The 18,360-nt window shown below is 45.3% G+C and overlaps 1 protein-coding gene across 1 annotated transcript in view; it reads right to left on the bottom strand.

Moving 5' to 3' along the window:
* Positions 1-18,360, bottom strand: part of SH3RF3 (SH3 domain containing ring finger 3) — a 397,785-nt gene that overhangs the window by 52,625 nt on the left and 326,800 nt on the right. The window contains exon 14 of the mRNA XM_038742700.1: positions 15,042-15,373. Within this exon, the coding sequence (XP_038598628.1) occupies positions 15,042-15,373 (332 nt within the window). The remainder of the gene's footprint in view (positions 1-15,041; positions 15,374-18,360) is intronic.

Here is an 18,360-nt window from a genome sequence, read left to right as displayed (position 1 = left end):
TAGCTCAGAGAAGCAGCGTGGCTCAGTGGAAAGAGCCCGGGCTTTGAAGTCAGAGGTCATGGGTTCAAATCCCAGCTCCGCCAATTGTCAGCTGTGTGACTTTGGGCAAGTCACTTCACTTCTCTGGGCCTCAGTTCCCCCATCTGTAAAATGGGGATGAAGACTGTGAGCCCCCCATGGGACAACCTGATCACCTGGAAACCTCCCCAGCGCTTAGAACGGCGCTTTGCACAAAATAAGTGCTTAATGAATGCCATTATTATTATTATTATTATTATTATTATTATTATTATTATTATTATTACTCCAGAGTGAATGGATAGTGAGGGCTTTAACAATCTCTTTCTTGAGGTAAACTTCTTGAACCGCATAAACTTAGTTCCAGGAGCTGAAGAACAAAATCGTTGCCATAAGAGGGAATGAGTGAGTCTCTTAAGAGCTGTTGAGGAAATCATCAATCGTATTTATTGAGCGCTTACTATGTGCAGAGCACTGTACTAAGCGCTTAATAACTGAAAAGCAGTGTGGACTAATGGAAAGAACACGGGAATGAGAGTCGGAGGAACTGAGTTCCAATCTTGACTCCGCCACTTGCCTGCTGTGTGGTCTTGGGCAAGTCACTTAAATTCTTTGAGACTCTGTTCCCTCTTTTGCAAAATGGGAATTTAATAGCTGTCCTCCCTCCTACTTAGACAGGTGGGATCAATCATTCAATCGTATTTATTGAGCGCTTACTGTGTGCAGAGCACTGTACTAAGTGCTTGGGAAGTACAAGTTGGCAACATATAGAGACGGTCCCTACCCAACAGTGGGCTCACAGTCTGAAAGGGGGAGACAGAAAACCAAACCAAACATACTAACAAATAAAATAAATAGAATAGATATGTACAAGTAAAATAAATAAATAAATAGAGTAATAAATATGTACAAACATATATACATATATACAGATTATCCTGTATCTACCACCGTGCTTGGGACATTGTAAGCACTTAACAAATACGGTTATGATTATTATTATTTATTGGAATTTTGAAGATATAGCAACATCTGATCCTTTTCAGCCTAGAAGGAGGCTTTGAGGTTACCTGGACAACCCTTGATGAAATAATTGAAAAGTAATAGAGAAGCAGCGTGGCTCAGTGGAAAGAACATGGGCTTTGGAGTCAGAGGTCATGGGTTCAAATCCCGTCTCCGCCATTTGTCAGCTGTATGACTTTGGGCAAGTCACTTCACTTCTCTGTGCCTCAGTTACCTCATCTGTAAAATGGGGATTAAGACTGTGAGCCCCCTGTGGGACAACCTGATCACCTTGTAACCTCCCCAGCGCTTAGAACAGTGCTTTGCACATAGTAAGCGCTTAATAAATGCCATCATCATCATTATTATTATTAATATTGCCTAGTGGATAGAGCAGGGGCCTGGGAGTTGGAAGGACCTGGGTTCTAGTCCCAGCTCCACAACTTGTCTGTTGTGTGACCTTGGAAAAGTCACTTAATTTCTCTGTGCCTCAGTTACCTCAACTGTAAAATGGGGATTATGACTGTGAGACCCATGTGGGACAGGGCCTGTGTCCAATTTGATTACCTCGTATCTGTCCCAGAGCTTAGAACAGTGCCTGGCACATAATAAGCACTTAACAAATTCCAGAAAATACAAACAAACAAAAAGTTCTGCAACCTTTTGGCAACCCCTTGTCTACATCCTGCCCCTGGCTTGGAACTTCCCACCCCTTCTTATAATAATAATAATAATGATAGCATTTATTAAGCGCTTACTATGTGCAAAGCACCGTTCTAAGCGCTGGGGAGGTTACAAGGTGATCAGGTTGTCCTACGGGGGGCTCACAGTCTTCATCCCCATTTTACAGTTGAGGTAACTGAGGCCCAGAGAAGTGAAGTGACTTGCCCGAAGTCACACAGCTGACAAGTGGCAGAGCCGGGATTTGAACCCATGACCTCTGACTCCAAAGCCCGGGCTCTTTCCACGAAGTCATGCTGGTTATTTGACCGACTACTTTTCCCAAGTCCAAACCGCTCCTAAAATCATAGCTCTTCCAAGAGGCCTTTCCCAAGTAATCCCTCATTTCCTCTTCTCTCACTCCCTTCCGCATTACCCTTCCACTGAGATTTGCCCTCGGATTTGCACCTTTTATTCACCCCATCCTCAGGCTCACAGTTCTTTATATATCTCCATAATTTATTTACACTGGCATCTGTCTCCCCCTCTAGACTGTAAGCTTCGTGTGGGAGGGGATGTGTCTACTAACTCTTACACAATATTCTCCCAAACGCTTAGTACAGTTCTCGCCTCACAGAAAGCGCTCAATAACTGCAATTTATTTATTGCATCAATCAATCAGTTGTATTTATTGGGTGCTTATTGGGTGCAGAGCACTGTACTAAGGGCTTGGAAGGGTAAAATATAACAATATAATAGAGATAATCCCTGGCCATAAGGTGCTTACAGTCTCGAGGGGGATCCATTTCATCCATTTCACCCACTGAAGCAGCGTGGCTCAGTGGACATATTTTGTACATATTTATTACTCTATTCATTTTACTTGAACATATCTATTCTATTTATTTTATTTTGTTAATATGTTTGGTTTTGTTCTCTGTCTCCCCCTTCTAGACTGTGAGCCCACTGTTGGGTAGGGACTGTCTCTATATGTTGCCAATTTGTACTTCCCAAGTGCTTAGTACAGTGCTCTGCACACAGTAAGTGCTCAATAAATATGATTGATTGATTGATTGGAAAGAACACGTGCTTTGGAGTCAGAGGTCATGGGTTCAAATCCCGGCTCTGCCAATTGTCAGCTGTGTGACCTTGGGCAAGTCACTCTATTTATTTATTTTATTACTCTATTTATATATTTTATTACTCCATTTATTTGTTTTATTACTCTATTTTATTTGTACATATTTATTCTAATTATTTTATTTTGTTAATATGTTTTGTTTTGTTCTCCGTTTCCCCCTTCTAGACTGTGAGCCCACTGTCAGGTAGGGCCCATCTCTATATGTTGCCAACTTGTACTTCCCAAGCGGTTAGTCCAGTGCTCTGCACACCGTAAGCGCTCAATAAATACGATTGAATGAATGAACTTAACTTCTCTGGGCCTCAGTGACCTCATCTGTAAAATGGGGCTTAAGACCGTGAGCCCCCCGTGGGACAACCTGATCACCTGTAACCTCTCCAGCGCTTTGCACATAGTAAGTGCTTAATAAATGCTATTATTATTATTATTACTGTTATCCGTCCCAAAATTCGTTGAGCCGGGAAGAGAACAGGGTTCTCAGGGATGTTGACGTGAAGGCCCAGACGTACTAATCTGGGAACTCCGTGCAACCTCCGCCAAAGGCTTCCTTCCCGACTCTAAACTCTCCTGCTGTCTCCCGAATCATCATCATCATCAATCGTATTTATTGAGCGCTTACTATGTGCAGAGCACTGTACTAAGCGCTTGGGAAGTACAAATTGGCAACACATAGAGACAGTCCCTACCCAACAGTGGGCTCACAGTCTAAAAGGGGGGAGACAGAGAACAAAACCAAACATACCAACAAAATAAAATAAATAGGATAGATATGTACAAGTAAAATAAATAAATAAATAAATAGAGTAATAAATATGTACAGCCATATATACATATATACAGGTGTTTGTTTATTCTGTGCCACTCACCAGGATATCGGAGGTTACTGCGGCTTCATTAAAGCTAATTTAGGCTTCATTAAAGCTAATTTCAGTGTCCTCAGTGGGAATGCAGGCCGCGTTTCTCACTCTGGCGATGCACGACCCATTTCCAAACGCAGCTTGGTCGGGTTGTGATCTCCGGCCGTGACCTTCCTACTCACCCCACCCACCCCCATCCCCGGGGATCTTTAGCCCCTGACCCCTGTGCTGTCTAAAGAATAATAATGGTGTTCATTAAGTGCTTACTATGTGCCTGGCACTGTAATAATAACTATGGTATTTGTTAAGCGCTTGCTGTGTTCCAGGCCCTGTGCTAAGCGTGGCGGTGAATACACGCCAATCGGGTTGGACGCAGCCCCCGTCCCACATAGGGTTCAAAGTCTCAACCCCCGTTTTGCAGGTGAGGTAACTGAGGCATGGAGAATCAATCAATCAATCAATCGTATTTATTGAGCGCTTACTGTGTGCAGAATCAATCAATCAATCAATCGTATTTATTGAGCACTTACTGTGTGCAGAGCACTGTGCTAAGCACTTGGGAAGTACAAGTTGGCAACATATAGAGACAGTCCCTACCCAAGAGTGGGCTCACAGTCTAGAAGGGGGAGACAGACAACAAAACAAAACATATTAACAAAATAAAATAGACTAGATATGTACAAGTACAATAAATAGAGTAATAAATATGTACAAACATATATACATACATATAGAAGTGAAGTCACTTGCCCAAGGTCACACAACGGACAAGTGGCAGAGCCGGTATACTAAGCGCTGGGGTGGATACTTGCAAATCAAGTTGGACAGAGTCCCTGTCCCATTTGGGGCTCACAGTCTCAATCCCCATTTTACAGATGAGGGAACTGAGGCACAGAGAAGTGACATGACTTAATAATGATAATAATGATGGCATTTATATGTTGACAACTTGCGCTTAGTACAGTGCTCTGCACACAGTAAGCGCTCAATAAATACGACTGATTGATTGATTGATTGTTTGATTAAGCACTTACTATGTGCCAAGAACTGTTCTAAGTGCTGGGGAGGTTACAAGGTGATCAGGTTGTCCCACGGAGGGCTCATGGTCTTCAGCCCCATTTTACAGATGAGGTAACTGAGGCACAGAGAAGTGACGTGACTTAATAATAATAATAATAATAATAATGATGGCATTTATTAAGCGCTTACTATGTGCCAAGAACTGTTCTAAGTGCTGGGGAGGTTACAAGGTGATCAGGTTGTCCCACGGGGGGCTCACAGTTTTAATCCCCATTTTTCAGATAATAATAATAATGATGGCATTTATTAAGCGCTTACTATGTGCAAATAATAATAATAATAATGATGGCATTTGTTAAGCACTTACTATGTGCAACGCACTGTTCTAAGTGCTGGGGAGGATACAAGGTGATCAGGTTGTCCCACGGGGGGGTTCACAGGCAATCCCCATTTTACAGATGAGGGAACTGAGGCACAGAGAAGTTAAATGACTTGCCCAAAGTCACACAGCTGACAATTGGCAGAGCAGGGATTTGAACCCATGACTTCTGACTTCAAAGCCCATGCTCTTTCCACTGAGCCACTTTCCACTGCTCTAAGTGCTGGGGAGGTTACAAGGTGATCGGGTCACCCCACATGGGGCTCACAGTCTTAATCCCCATTTTACAGATGAGGTAACGGAGGCACAGAGAAGTGACGTGACAATAATAATAATGATGATGGCATTTATTAAGCGCTTACTACGTGCCAAGAACTGTTCTAAGTGCTGGGGAGGCTACGAGGTGATCAGGTTGTCCCACGGGGGGCTCACAGTCTTAATCCCCATTTTTCAGATAATAATAATAATAATAATAATGATGGCATTTATTAAACACTTACTATGTGCAAAGCACTGTTCTAAGCGCTGGGGAGGTTACAAGGTGATCGGGTCACCCCACGTGGGGCTCACAGTCTTAATCGCCATTTTACAGATGAGGTAACTGAGGCACAGAGAAGTGACGTGACAATAATAATAATGATGATAGCATTTATTAAGTGCTTACTACGTGCCAAGAACTGGGGAGGTTACAAGGTGATCAGGTTGTCCCACAGGGGGCTCACAGTCTTAATCCCCATTTTTCAGATAATAATAATAATAATAATAATAATAATAATGGCATTTATTAAGCACTTACTATGTGCCAAGAACCGTTTTAAGTGCTGGGGAGGTTACAAGGTGATCAGGCTGTCCCACGGAGGGCTCCCAGCCTTCAGCCCCATTTTTCAGATGAGGGAACGGAGGCCCACAGAAGTGATGTGACTTGCCCAAAGTCACACAGCAGACAAGTGGCGGAGCCAAGATTAGAACCCATGACGCCCCCGACTCCCAAGTCCGTGCTCTATCCATTATGCCACGCTGCTTCTAAAGGAGGGATGTGATTTGCTTCCGAGCATGTATCCAAAACTCTCTGTCCATGTTAAAATGGGAGAAGCCCTTATTGGCATCACACTGGGGCTGCGAAGCTTCTCCCGTGTAACATACACAGAGAGTTTTGGATCCGGCCACGCTGTCCGGAATACCGTTTTCACTTCCCTAGGGCCTTCCCGGTGGAGATCTTCCCGGAGTTAAGAACGCTGGACTGGCAGTGGTGAAGCAGCGTGGCTCAGTGGAAAGAGCCCAGGCTTGGGAGTCTGAGGTAATGGGTTCTAATCCTGACTCTGCCCCCCCCCCCCCTTTTAGACTGTGAGTGCACTGTTGGGTAGGGACTGTCTCTATATGTTGCCAATTTGTACTTCCCAAGCGCTTAGTACAGTGCTCTGCACATAGTAAGCACTCAATAAATGCGATTGATGACTCTTCCACTTAGCTGTGTGAGTTTGGGGAAGTCATTTCCTACTTCATTTCTTACCTTACTCATCTTATCTCCTTCCCTTCCCCACAGCACCTGTATATATGTATATTTGTTTGTACATATTTATTACTCTATTTTACTTGTAATAATGATAATAATAATAATGGCATTTATTAAGCACTTACTATGTGCAAAGCACTGTTCTAAGCGCTGGAGAGGTTACAAGGTGATCAGGTTGTCCCACAGGTGGCTCACGGTCTTCATCCCCATTTTCCAGATGAGGGAACTGAGGCCCAGAGAAGCGAAGTGACTTGCCCAAAGTCACACAGCTGACAATTGGCAGAGCAGGGATTTGAACCCATGACCTCTGACTCCAAAGCCCAGGCTCTATCCACTGAGCCACGCTGCTTCTCAATCTGATGTTGTACATATCAATTCTATTTTATTTTGTTAGTATGTTTGGTTTTGTTCTCTGTCTCCCCCTTTTAGACTGTGAGCCCACTGTTGGGTAGGGACTGTCACTATATGTTACCAACTTGTACTTCCCAAGCGCTTAGTACAGTGCTCTGCACACAGTAAGCGCTCAATAAATACGATTGATTGATTGATTGATTGATTTCACTTCTATGGGCCTCATCTGTAAAATGGGGATTCAGACTGTGACAAATTACCTTATATCCCTCCCAGTGCTTAGAACAGTGCTTGGCACATCGTAAGCGCTTAACAAATGCCATTATTATTATTATTATCATTATGAGGCCTGGGTTCTAATCAAAGCAGCATGACCAATAGACAGTGAGCCCACTGTTAGGTAGGGACTGTCTCTATACGTTGCCAACTTGTAATCAATCAACCAGTCAATCAATTGTATTTATTGAGCACTTACTGTGTGCAGAGCACTGTACTAAGCGCTTGGGAAGTAAAAATTGGCAACATATAGAGACAGTCCCTACCCAACAGTGGGCTCACAGTACTTCCCAAGCGCTTAGTACAGTTCTCCGCACACACTAAGCACTCAATAAATGCGATTGAATGAATGAGCGAAAGTAGATGGAGCATAGGTGCGGGAGCCAGAAAGACCTGGGTTCTAATTCTGACTCCATCACTTATCTGCTGTGTGACCCTGAGCAAGTCACTTCACTTCTCTGGGCCTCAGCTACCTCATCTGTAAAATGGGGATGAAGACTGGGAGCCCCACGGGGGACCGAGCCAGTTAGCCTGTCTCCACCCCAGCGCTTAGACTGTGAGCTCCATATGGAACCTGGAGAGCTTGTATCTACACCAGGGCTTAACGCAACGCTTGGCACACAGTAAGCGCTTAACAAATACCACAGATATTAGTATTATTATTATTGACAGTGCTCTGCACACATTAAAAACTTTATATCAATTTTTTAATCTACTAAGAGCTTAATATAGACCGTTAATGGATTGATCGATTGAGAGGAAGGGGTGGATCCAGAAGACCAGTAGGAAGAATCAGCAGGATCTGGCAATAGATTGAATGTAAGAGTTGAAGAGGGGGGAGGAGTCAAAGATGAAGCTAAGGTCAATCAATCAATCAATCATATTTATTGAGCGCTTACTGTGTGCAGAGCACTATACTAAGCGCTTGGGAAGTACAAGCTGGCAACATAGAGAGACGGTCCCTACCCAACAGTGGGCTCACAGTCTAGAAGGGGGAGACAGAGAACAAAACCAAACATACTAACAAAATAAAATAAATAGAATAGATATGTACAAGTAAAATAAATAAATAGAGTAATAAATATGAGGTCGTTGTGAGCCAGGAACGTGTCTGCTAATTCTGTTATATTGTACTCTCAAGAGCATTACTCTAAGCAGCAGCAGCGTGGCTCAGTGGAAAGAGCCCGGACTTGGGAGCCAGAGGTCATGGGTTCAAATCCTGGCTCCGCTGTCAGCTGTGTGACTTTGGGCAAATCACTTCACTTCTCTGCGCCTCAGCTCCTTCCTTCCTCTCCCCCTCGTCCCCCTCTCCATCCCCCCCATCTTACCTACTTCCCTTCCCCACAGCACCTGTATATATGTTTGTACATATTTATTACTCTATTTATTTATTTATTTTACTTGTACATATCTATTCTATTTATTTTATTTTGTTAGTATGTTTGGTTTTGTTCTCTGTCTCCCCCTTTTAGACTGTGAGCCCACTGTTGGGTAGGGACTGTCTCTATATGTTGCCAATTTGTACTTCCCAAGCACTTGGTACAGTGCTCTGCACATAGTAAGCGCTCAGTAAATACGATTGATGATGATGATGATCTGTAAAATGGGGATGAAGACTGTGAGCCCCCCGTGGGACAACCTGATCAGCTTGTAACCTCCCTAGTGCTTAGAACAGTGCTTTGCACATACTAAGTGCTTAATAAATGCCATTATTATCATTATTATTACTCTGCACATAGTAAGCATTCAATAAATACCACTGATGGATTGATGAACTGAGATTCTGCGCTTCCGGACCAGGCAGGATGGTTGTGTTATTGACTAAGTCAGCAGAGGTAGGAGGAGGAGGAGATTTAGGAGGGAATAATACTACTAATTATGGCATTTGTTAAGCGCTTACTATGTGGGAAGCACCGTTCTAAGCGCTGGGGGAGATATAAGATAATCGAGTTTGACACATAGGGCGCACAGTCTATTTTACAGGTGAGGCGACTGAGGCACAGGGAAGTGAAGTGACTTGGCCAAGGTCACACAGCAGACACATGGCAGAACTGGGGTAGAACCCAGGTCTTCCGACTCCCAAGCCTATGCGCTACCGAGACCAAGCGTGGCTCAGTGGAAAGAGCCCGGGCTTTGGAGTCAGAGGTCATGGGTTCAAATCCCGGCTCCACCATGTGTCTGCTGTGTGACCTTGGGCAAGTCACTTAACTTCTTGGAGCCTCAGTTACCTCATCTGTAAAATGGGGGTGATAACTGTGAGCCCCGTGCGGGACAACCTGATCACCTTGTATCCCCCCCCCAGCGCTTAGAACAGTGCTTTGCACATAGTAAGCGCTTAACAAATGCCATCATTATTATTATTATTATTATGACCCACTAGGCCATGTTGCTTCACAGCTTTAGGGTGGATTTAGAGTTCAGGAAAGGGGGCTGTGAAGAAGGAGGCAGGTGAGGAGGTTGGGGAAAATAGTGGTAAGTTGGAGGTAATAATAATAATACTATTAATGATAACATTACTACTACTCATAATAATTTTTATGGTATTTATTAAGTGCTTTCTATGTATCACGCATTGTTCTAAGCGCTGGGGTAGATACAAGCTAATCTGCTTAGACACAGTCCTTGACCCAACCAGTATTCACTTTCTAAGTAGAAGGGAGAACAGGTTTGAACCCCCATTTTACAGATGAGGAGATTGAGTCCCAGAGAAATTTATGTGACTTACCCAAGAACACACACTGCAGGCAAGTAGCTGTGTGGAAATTAGAATCCGATTCCTCACACCCAGGCCCCTGTTCTTTCCACTAGGCCACATTCATTCATTCATTCAATCGTATTTATTGAGCACTTACTGTGTGCAGAGCACTGTACTAAGCGCTTGGGAAGTACAAGTTGGCAATATAGAGACGTTCCCTACCCAACAACGGGCTCACAGTCTAGAGGGGGGAGACAGACAACAAAACAAAACATGTAGATGGTTGTCAAAATCATCAGAACAAATAGAATTAATAGCTATATGCACATCCAACAGGGGAGGTAAAGTTAAAAAATTTACAGGTGGATAAAAGCATTGACGTGTAAAGACATTCATTCATTCATTCAATCGTATTTATTGAGCGCTTACTGGGTGCAGAGCACTGTACTAAGCACTTGGGAAGTACAAGTTGGCAACATAGAAAGATGGTCCCTACCCAACAACGAGCTCACAGTCTAGAGGGGGCAGAAAACAAAATAAAACATGGAGACAGGTGTCAAAATCGTCAGAACAAATAGAATTATAGCTATATGCACATCATTAACAAAATAAATAGATTAGTAAATATGTACAAGTAAAATAGAGTAATAAATCTGTATAAATATATACAAGTGCTGTGGGGAGGGGAAGGAGGTAGGGCAGGGGGGATGGGGAGGAGGAGAGGAAAAAGGGTTCTCTAGTGTGGTTAGAGATGGTGCAGTGTTTCAAGATGCTTCGGGGTGATGTGTCTACACTGGGGCATTACTGAGGTGGGGTGAAGCAGAAGAATTGAGAAGAGAAAGGGAAGGGGTGGCTGGGAGATCAGAGGCAATATCAACGTGGAGTTTAAATCTCCAAGGATCGGAGTGGGAGAAGGGGGTGGGAGAGGAGCAGTCTGCTGTGTTGAAATCTCAATACACACTGCTTGGAAAATCAATCAATCGTATTTATTGAGCGCTTACCGTGTGCAGAGCACTGTACTTAGCGCTTGGGAAGTACAAGTTGGCAACATGTAGAGACAGTCCCTACCCAGCAATGGGCTCACAGTCTAAAAAAGCGGCGTGACCTACTGGTTAGAGCACAGGACTGGGAGTCAGAACCTGGGTGCAGAGCCCTATACTAAGCGCTTGGCAGAGTGTAATGCGACAGAGTTGGTAGACATGCTCCCTGCCCACAAGGACCTCACAAGTGCTCCTGAAAGTGCCCAGGTAATTGCCGCCAATCATTTGTGCAGAAACGCTCTGGGCATGTCACTCCCCTCCTCAAAAATCTCCAGTGGTTGCCTATCAACCTACAAATGAAGCAAAAACTCCTCACTCTCGGCTTCAAGCCTGTCCATCCCCTCACCCCCTCCTACCTCCCTTCCCTTCTGTCCTTCTCCAGCCCAGCCCTCACCCTCCGCTCCTCTGCCGCTAACCTCCTCACTGTCCCTCGTTCTCGCCCGTCCCGCCGTCGATCCCCAGCCCACGTCCTTCTCCTGTCCTGGAATGCCCTCCCTCCCCACATCCGCCAAACTAGCTCTCTTCCTCCCTTCAAATCTCTCTGAGAATTCACCTCCTCCAGGAGGCCTTCCCAGACTGAGCCCCCCCTTTCCCTCTCCTCCTCCTCCTCCTCCCTTCCCCAATCACCCCCCTCTGCCCTACCTCCTTGCCCCCTCCCCACAGCACTTGTATATATTTGTACATATTTATTACTCTTTAATTTATTTGTGCACATCTATTACTGTTTTTATTTTATTAATGATGTGCATACAGCTATAATTCTATTTATTCTGTTGGTACTGACATCTGTCTATTTGTTTTGTTTCGTTGTCTGTCTCCCCCTTCTAGACTGTGAGCCTGCTGTTGGGTAGGGACCGTCTCTATATGTTGCCGATTTGTACTTCCCAAGCGCTTAGTACAGTGCTCTGCACACAGTAAGCGCTCAATAAATACGATTGAATGAGTGAATGAAACCTCTAGGTTAGTGCCCCGCTGAGAGAGGAGGGAAACCTTTGAGGGTTGGCCTCCCAGCCTGCACCCAGCTGGCCTGACATACTTGTTGTTGGGTAGGGACTGTCTCTACATGTTGCCAACTTGTACTTCCCAAGTGCTTAGTACAGTGCTCTGCACACAGTAAGCACTCAATAAATACGATTGAATGAATGAATGAATGAATAAATGAATCCCATCGAACCGGGAGGAGGGACCTGGTGTAGGCGAGCTGGCAATTACTCTGCCTCTCTGTAAAATGGCAAATGTAAAATGTAAAATTAGTCTGCCTCTCCCCTCATCCCCATCCTAAGGATGGTAGTCAGAGGACACACCTGCTGTGAACCGCATCTCCGCACGGCTTCGTAGGTGGGATGGGGAAGTTGGTAGGAGCCCGAAACACCTGCTCTATGGTCAGCTGAAATGGGGCAACTGAAAATGAGGGGACAGAAGACATGATTAGAGCTTCCGCTCAAACAGAGCATCGGGCAACGTGGCATCTGAGGTGAAATCTGGTAATCCCTGACATGGAGAGACCAGCCTCGCCCACTGTGATCGAGAAAGCTGGGGGTCCCCACTGTGGAGAGACCAGCCTGGCCCCACTGCGATCGGGAAAGCTCAGAGCCCCCGATGCAGTGGCCCACTGCAATTAAGAAAGCAGGGTTGTGAGAGAAGGAGGCGGAATCAATCAATCAATCGTATTTATTGAGCGCTTACTGTGTGCAGAGCACTGGACTAAGCGCTTGGGAAGTAGAAGTTGGCAACATATAGAGACGATCCCTACCCAACAGTGGGCTCACAGTCTAAAAGCGGGAGACGGAGAACAAAACCAAACATACTCACAAAATAAAATAAATAGAATAGATATGTACAAGTAAAATAAATAAATAGAGTAATAAATATGTACAAACATATATATATATATATATATATATATATATATATATATATATATATATATATATATATATATATATATATATATATATATATATATACAGGTGCTGTGGGGAAGGGAAGGAGGTAAGATGGGGGGATGGAGAGTGAAGCCAATGCCTGAACGTGAACGACAGCTCAACTAAAAACAATCTTTGTCCAAGTGTGGTCAGAGAAGGGGGTTTCCTAGTCACCTTTTCAGCAACACACACACCCCCAGGGGGCTTTCACTCTCAGAGGTATCTATAGAAGATGCTCTTCATGGTCAATCATATTTATTGAGCGCTTACTATGTGCAGAGCCCTGTACTAAGAGCTTGGGAGAGGACAATATAACAATGTAACAGACACATTCCCCGCCCACAATGAGTGACTGTGAGATTATACAGGTTTGTGTGTGTACTTTTAGCATCATGTTGGGTTTAACTGATAATGATAATGATAATAATAATAATGGCATTTATTAAGCACTTACTATGTGCAAAGCACTGTTCTAAGCGCTGGGGAGGATGCAAGGTAATCAAGTAGTCCCACGGGGGGCTCACAGTCTTAATCCCCATTTTACAGATGGGCCCAGAGAAGTGACTTGCCCAAAGTCACACAGCTGACAATTGGCGGAGTCGGGATTTGAACCCATGACCTCTTCCCTGCTCAGGAGTGGCAGCCCAGGATGCTACTTACCTGGGGGGGGGGGGGTGCGTAGGGCCCCACTTCTGAGGCGGGGAGATGGGAGAGGGAGCCATGTCCTGAGATCCAGAAGGACCTGGGTTCTAATCCCAGCTCCGCCATTTTTTATGGTGTTAAGCGCTTACTATGTGTGTTCATTCATTCATTCATTCAGTCGTACTGATTGAGCGCTTACGGTGTGCAGAGCACTGTACTAAGCACTTGGGAAGGACAACTTGTTCTAAGCACCGAGGTAGGTACGGGTTAATTAGGTTGGATACAGTTCCTTTCCCACATGAGGCTCATAGTCCAAGTAGGAGGGAGAACAGGTACTGAACCCCCATTTAACAGTTAAGCAAACTGAGGCTTACTTGTACTTCCCAAGCACTTAGTACAGTGCTCTGCACACAGTAAGCGCTCAATAAATACGATTGATTGATTGATTGAGGCACCAAAAATTAAAGTCACTTGCCCAAGGTCACAAAGCAGACAAGTGGCAGCGCTGGGATTAGGACCCAGGTCCTCTGACTCCGAGGCCCGGGCTCTTCCTGCTAGTCCATGTTGCTTCTCATGGGGAAGTCATTTCACTTCTCTGAGTCTCAGTTACCTCCTCTGTGAAATGGGGATGAAGACTGTGAGCTCCATATTGAACATGGACTGTGTTCCAATTGGATTATCTTGTTTCCACCCCAGTGCTTAGTACAGAGCCTGGTCTTTAGTAAACACTTAAATGCCATGAAAAAGGGAGGGAGGGAGGGAGGGAGAGAGAGAGAGAGAGAGAGAGAGAGAGAGAAAGAGAGAGAGAGAGAGAGAGAAACACAGCAGGGCAGGACTTCTACTGTCTAAACCTCTCCCTTTCCCTTTCCCACCTTCCCCTCCCCTCCCGGTGGATGGGCTCAGGACCCCAGCTACGGGACATCCCGTAGTGGGTAATAATGATAATAATAATAACAATAATAATAATAATAATAACTGTAGTATTTGTTAAGTGCTTTCTTTGTGCCAGGCACTGTACTAAGCGCTGGGGTGGATACAAGCAAATCAGGTTGGACCCAATCCCTGCCACACATGGGGCGCCCAGTCTTGATCCTCATTTTACAAAATAGACAAGCAGCGTGGCTCAGGGGAAAGAGCACGGGCTTTGGAGTCAGAGGTCATGGGTTCAAATCCCAGTTCCACCAGTTGTCAGCTGTGTGACTTTGGGCAAGTCACGTCACTTTTCTGGGCCTCAGCTACCTCATCTGTAAAATGGGGGTGAAGACTGTGAGCCCCCCGCGGGACAATCTGATCACCTTGCAACCTTCCCAGTGCTTAGAACAGTGCTTTGCACATAGTAAGGGCTTAATAAATGCCATTATTATTATTAAATGAGTTACCTGAGTCACAGAGAAGTGAAGCAGCTTGCCTGAGGCCTCCCACGAGAGGCGGAATTAGAACCCAGGTCCTTCTGACTCCCAGGGCCTAACTCTAGGCAAATCCCGGCCGTGCCAGGAGAACCCGAGCGGGTGTGGGGTTTTACCTTTTCGTTGCTCTTCTCCTCGGCTCTACAGGCTGAACTGGTCGGGCTGGAGGTTGGCTGGCCGCCCCCGGGCCCGGGCCCGGCCTCTCTGTTCAGGTGGGCCGCGCTGACGTTCGGAGGCGTGATGGCGGCCGCGGCCGACGTGAGAGGGATCGCGGGCCGGGGGCCCGCCGGGGCTCCGGGGGTGGCCGGGGCCTGCTGGACCAGCTGCGGAGAGGTCCCCAGATGGGGTCTGACGGCGGAGGCCGGGAGGCGGGAGGGAGAGTTTGGGGTGCGAAGCGGGGACACCGTAGCCGTGGGCCGGTCCGGGACCTGGGCGGAGGAGTGAGCGGCTGGCCGGATGGGCGGGAAAGATGGTTGGGGAAGACACAACAAATCCCCCGTTAGTTCACAGACCCCCAGTTATACTGCTCAGGTGTCTTATGAGAAGCAGCGTGGCTCAGGGGAAAGAGCCTGGGCTCTGGAGTCAGAGGTCATGGGTTCAAATCCTGGCAGCTATGTGACTTGGGGGAAGTCACTTCTCTGGCCCTCAGTAACCTCATCTGGAAAATAGGGATTAAAGCTGCGAGCCCCCCGTGGGACAACCTGATCACCTTGTAACCTCCCCAGCGCTTAGAACGGTGCTTTGCACATAGTAAGCGCTTAACAAATACCATCATTATTATTATTAGGTAGAGGGGGAGGCGGCCCTGTGCTGCCCTGTGTCCTGTGTGCTATGCCCTGCCCCTCTCCTTGGGGATCTCCCAATAGCTCATCAGTCCCATCGCTTTCCCTAGTTTTCAGCCGGGGCACTGAGTCACAGGGCCACCTTAAGATGCCCATTCCTCTAGTAATGGTTGGTTATTAATCAATCAATCATATTTATTGAGCACTTACTGTGTGCAGAGCACTGTACTAAGTGCTTGGGAAGTACAAGTTGGCAACATATACAGACAGTCCCTACCCAACAGTGGGCTCACAGTCTAGAAGACTATTAGACTATTAGACTATTAGAGTGTAAACTCCTTAGGAGTTGGGAATATCTCCTCAGGGCATAGTTCAGTGCTCTGCACATAATAATGATGGCATTTGTTAAGTGCTTACTATGTGCAAAGTGCTGTGGAGGTTACAAGGTGGTCATGTCCCACGGGGGGCTCACAGTTTTAATCCCCATTTTACAGATGAGGTAACTGAGGCCCAGAGAAGTGAAGTGACTTGCCTAAAGTCACAGACTGTGAGCCCACTGTTGGGTAGGGACTGTCTCTATGTGTTGCCAATTTGTACTTCCCAAGCGCTTAGTACAGTGCTCTGCACATAGTAAGCGCTCAATAAATACGATTGATTGATTGATTGATTGGCGGAGTCGGCATTTGAACCCATGATCTCTGACTCCAAAGCCCGGGCTCTTTCCACTGAGCCACGCTGCTTCTAAGGTAAATTAATAAATCAAATGATTAAATAAAAAATCAAATCAAAGCAATTACCAATCATCAATTAATAAATAATAATTAATTAACCATTAATAATCAATTAATGCTTAAATAATGATTATTAATTAAGTTAAATAAATTAAATCGATAAATTAATGACTATGACAACGGCGATGATGGGATGACGAAGCGCACTTGCACTCCAACGTTCTGGGTATGGACAGGATATATTATAAATTATTTACAAAGCCCAGGCTCTTTCCACTGAGCCACGCTGCTTCTAAGGTGCACATCTCAGGTGCTCAATAAATTAATGACTATGACAATGGTGATGACAGGATGACGAAGTACACCTGTGCTCCAGGGTTCTGGGTATGGACAGGATATATTATAAATTATTTATTTGTCTTAATGTCTGTCTCCCCACCTGCACTGTACACTCACTGTGGACAGGGAACGGATCTATCAACTCTGTTGCACTGAGCTCTCCCAAGAGCTAGGAACATTGCTCTGCACACAGTAAGCATTCAATAAATGTCCTTGATTGATCTCTAACCCCCTAGGGAAAATGGGGGTGGGTGGGTAGGGGTGTGAGTGTGTGTATGAGTGCGTGTTGGAAGGAATAATAATAATGATAATTGCGGTATTTGTTAAGTGCTTACTATGTGTCAAGCACCGTACTAACCGACACAAGATAATCAGCCCGTTGTTGGGTAGGGACCGTCTCTATATGTTGCCAACTCGTACTTCCCAAGCGCTTAGTACAGTGCTCTGCGCACGGTAAGCGCTCAATAAATACGATTGGATGAATGAATAATCAGGTCCTACTTATGGCTCACAGTCTAAGTAGGAGGGAGAAGAGAGATATAGAGAAGCAGCATGGCTCAGTGGAAAGAGCCCAGGCTTTGGAGTCAGAGGTCATGGGTTCAAATCCCGGCTCCGCCAATTAGCTGTGTGACTTTGGGCAAGTCACTTCACTTCTCTGGGCCTCAGTTTCCTCATCTGTAAAATGGGGATGAAGACTGTGAGTCCCCCATGGGATGATCTGATCACCTTGTAACCTCCCTAGCACTTAGAACAGTGCTTTGCACATAGTAAGTGCTTAATAAATGTCATTATTATTATTATTATTATTGTTATTATTATTATATTGAATCCCCATTTTGCAAATTAGGGAACTGAGGCCCAGATAAGCAAAGTGATTTGCTCACAGTCACACAGCCAGTAAGGGGTGGGGCCAAGGTTAGACCCTACATCCTCTAACTCCCAGGCCGGTGCTCTTTCCACTAGGCCAAACAGTGCTTTGCACATAGTAAGTGCTTAATAAATGCCATTATTATTATTATAATTATAATTATAATTATTATTATTATTATTATTATATTGAATCCCCATTTTGCAAATTAGGGAACTGAGGCCCAGATAAGCAAAGTGACTTGCTCACGGTCACACAGCCAATAAGGGGTGGAGGGAAGGTTAGACCCTACGTCCTCTAACGCTCAGGCCCGTGCTGTTTCCACTAGGCCATCCTGCTTTCAGGAAGGAGGGAGCCCAAAGAAGTGACGTGACTTGCCCAAGGTCACACAGCCAGGGGCAGGGCTAGGGTTAGAATCCAGGTCCTTTCACTCCCAGGCCTGTGCTCTATCCAATAGGCTCCTGCTTCTTTCCTGCTTCTCAGGAAAGAGGGAGGGAATCAATCAATCAATCAATCAATCATATTTATTGAGCGCTTACTGTGTGCAGAGCACTGTACTAAGCACTTGGGAAGTACAAGCTGGCAACATATAGAGACAGTCCCTACCCAACAGTGGGCTCACAGTCTAGAAGGGGGAGACAGAGAACAAAACCAAACATACTAACAAAATAAAATAAATAGAATAGATAGGTACAAGCAAAATAAATAAATAAAT

This window comes from Tachyglossus aculeatus, chromosome 2 (assembly GCF_015852505.1).
Source record: "Tachyglossus aculeatus isolate mTacAcu1 chromosome 2, mTacAcu1.pri, whole genome shotgun sequence".
Taxonomy (NCBI): Eukaryota; Metazoa; Chordata; class Mammalia; order Monotremata; family Tachyglossidae; genus Tachyglossus; species Tachyglossus aculeatus.
The sequence above is the reverse complement of the archived record's forward strand: the minus strand, read 5'-3'. Positions and strand labels throughout refer to the sequence as shown.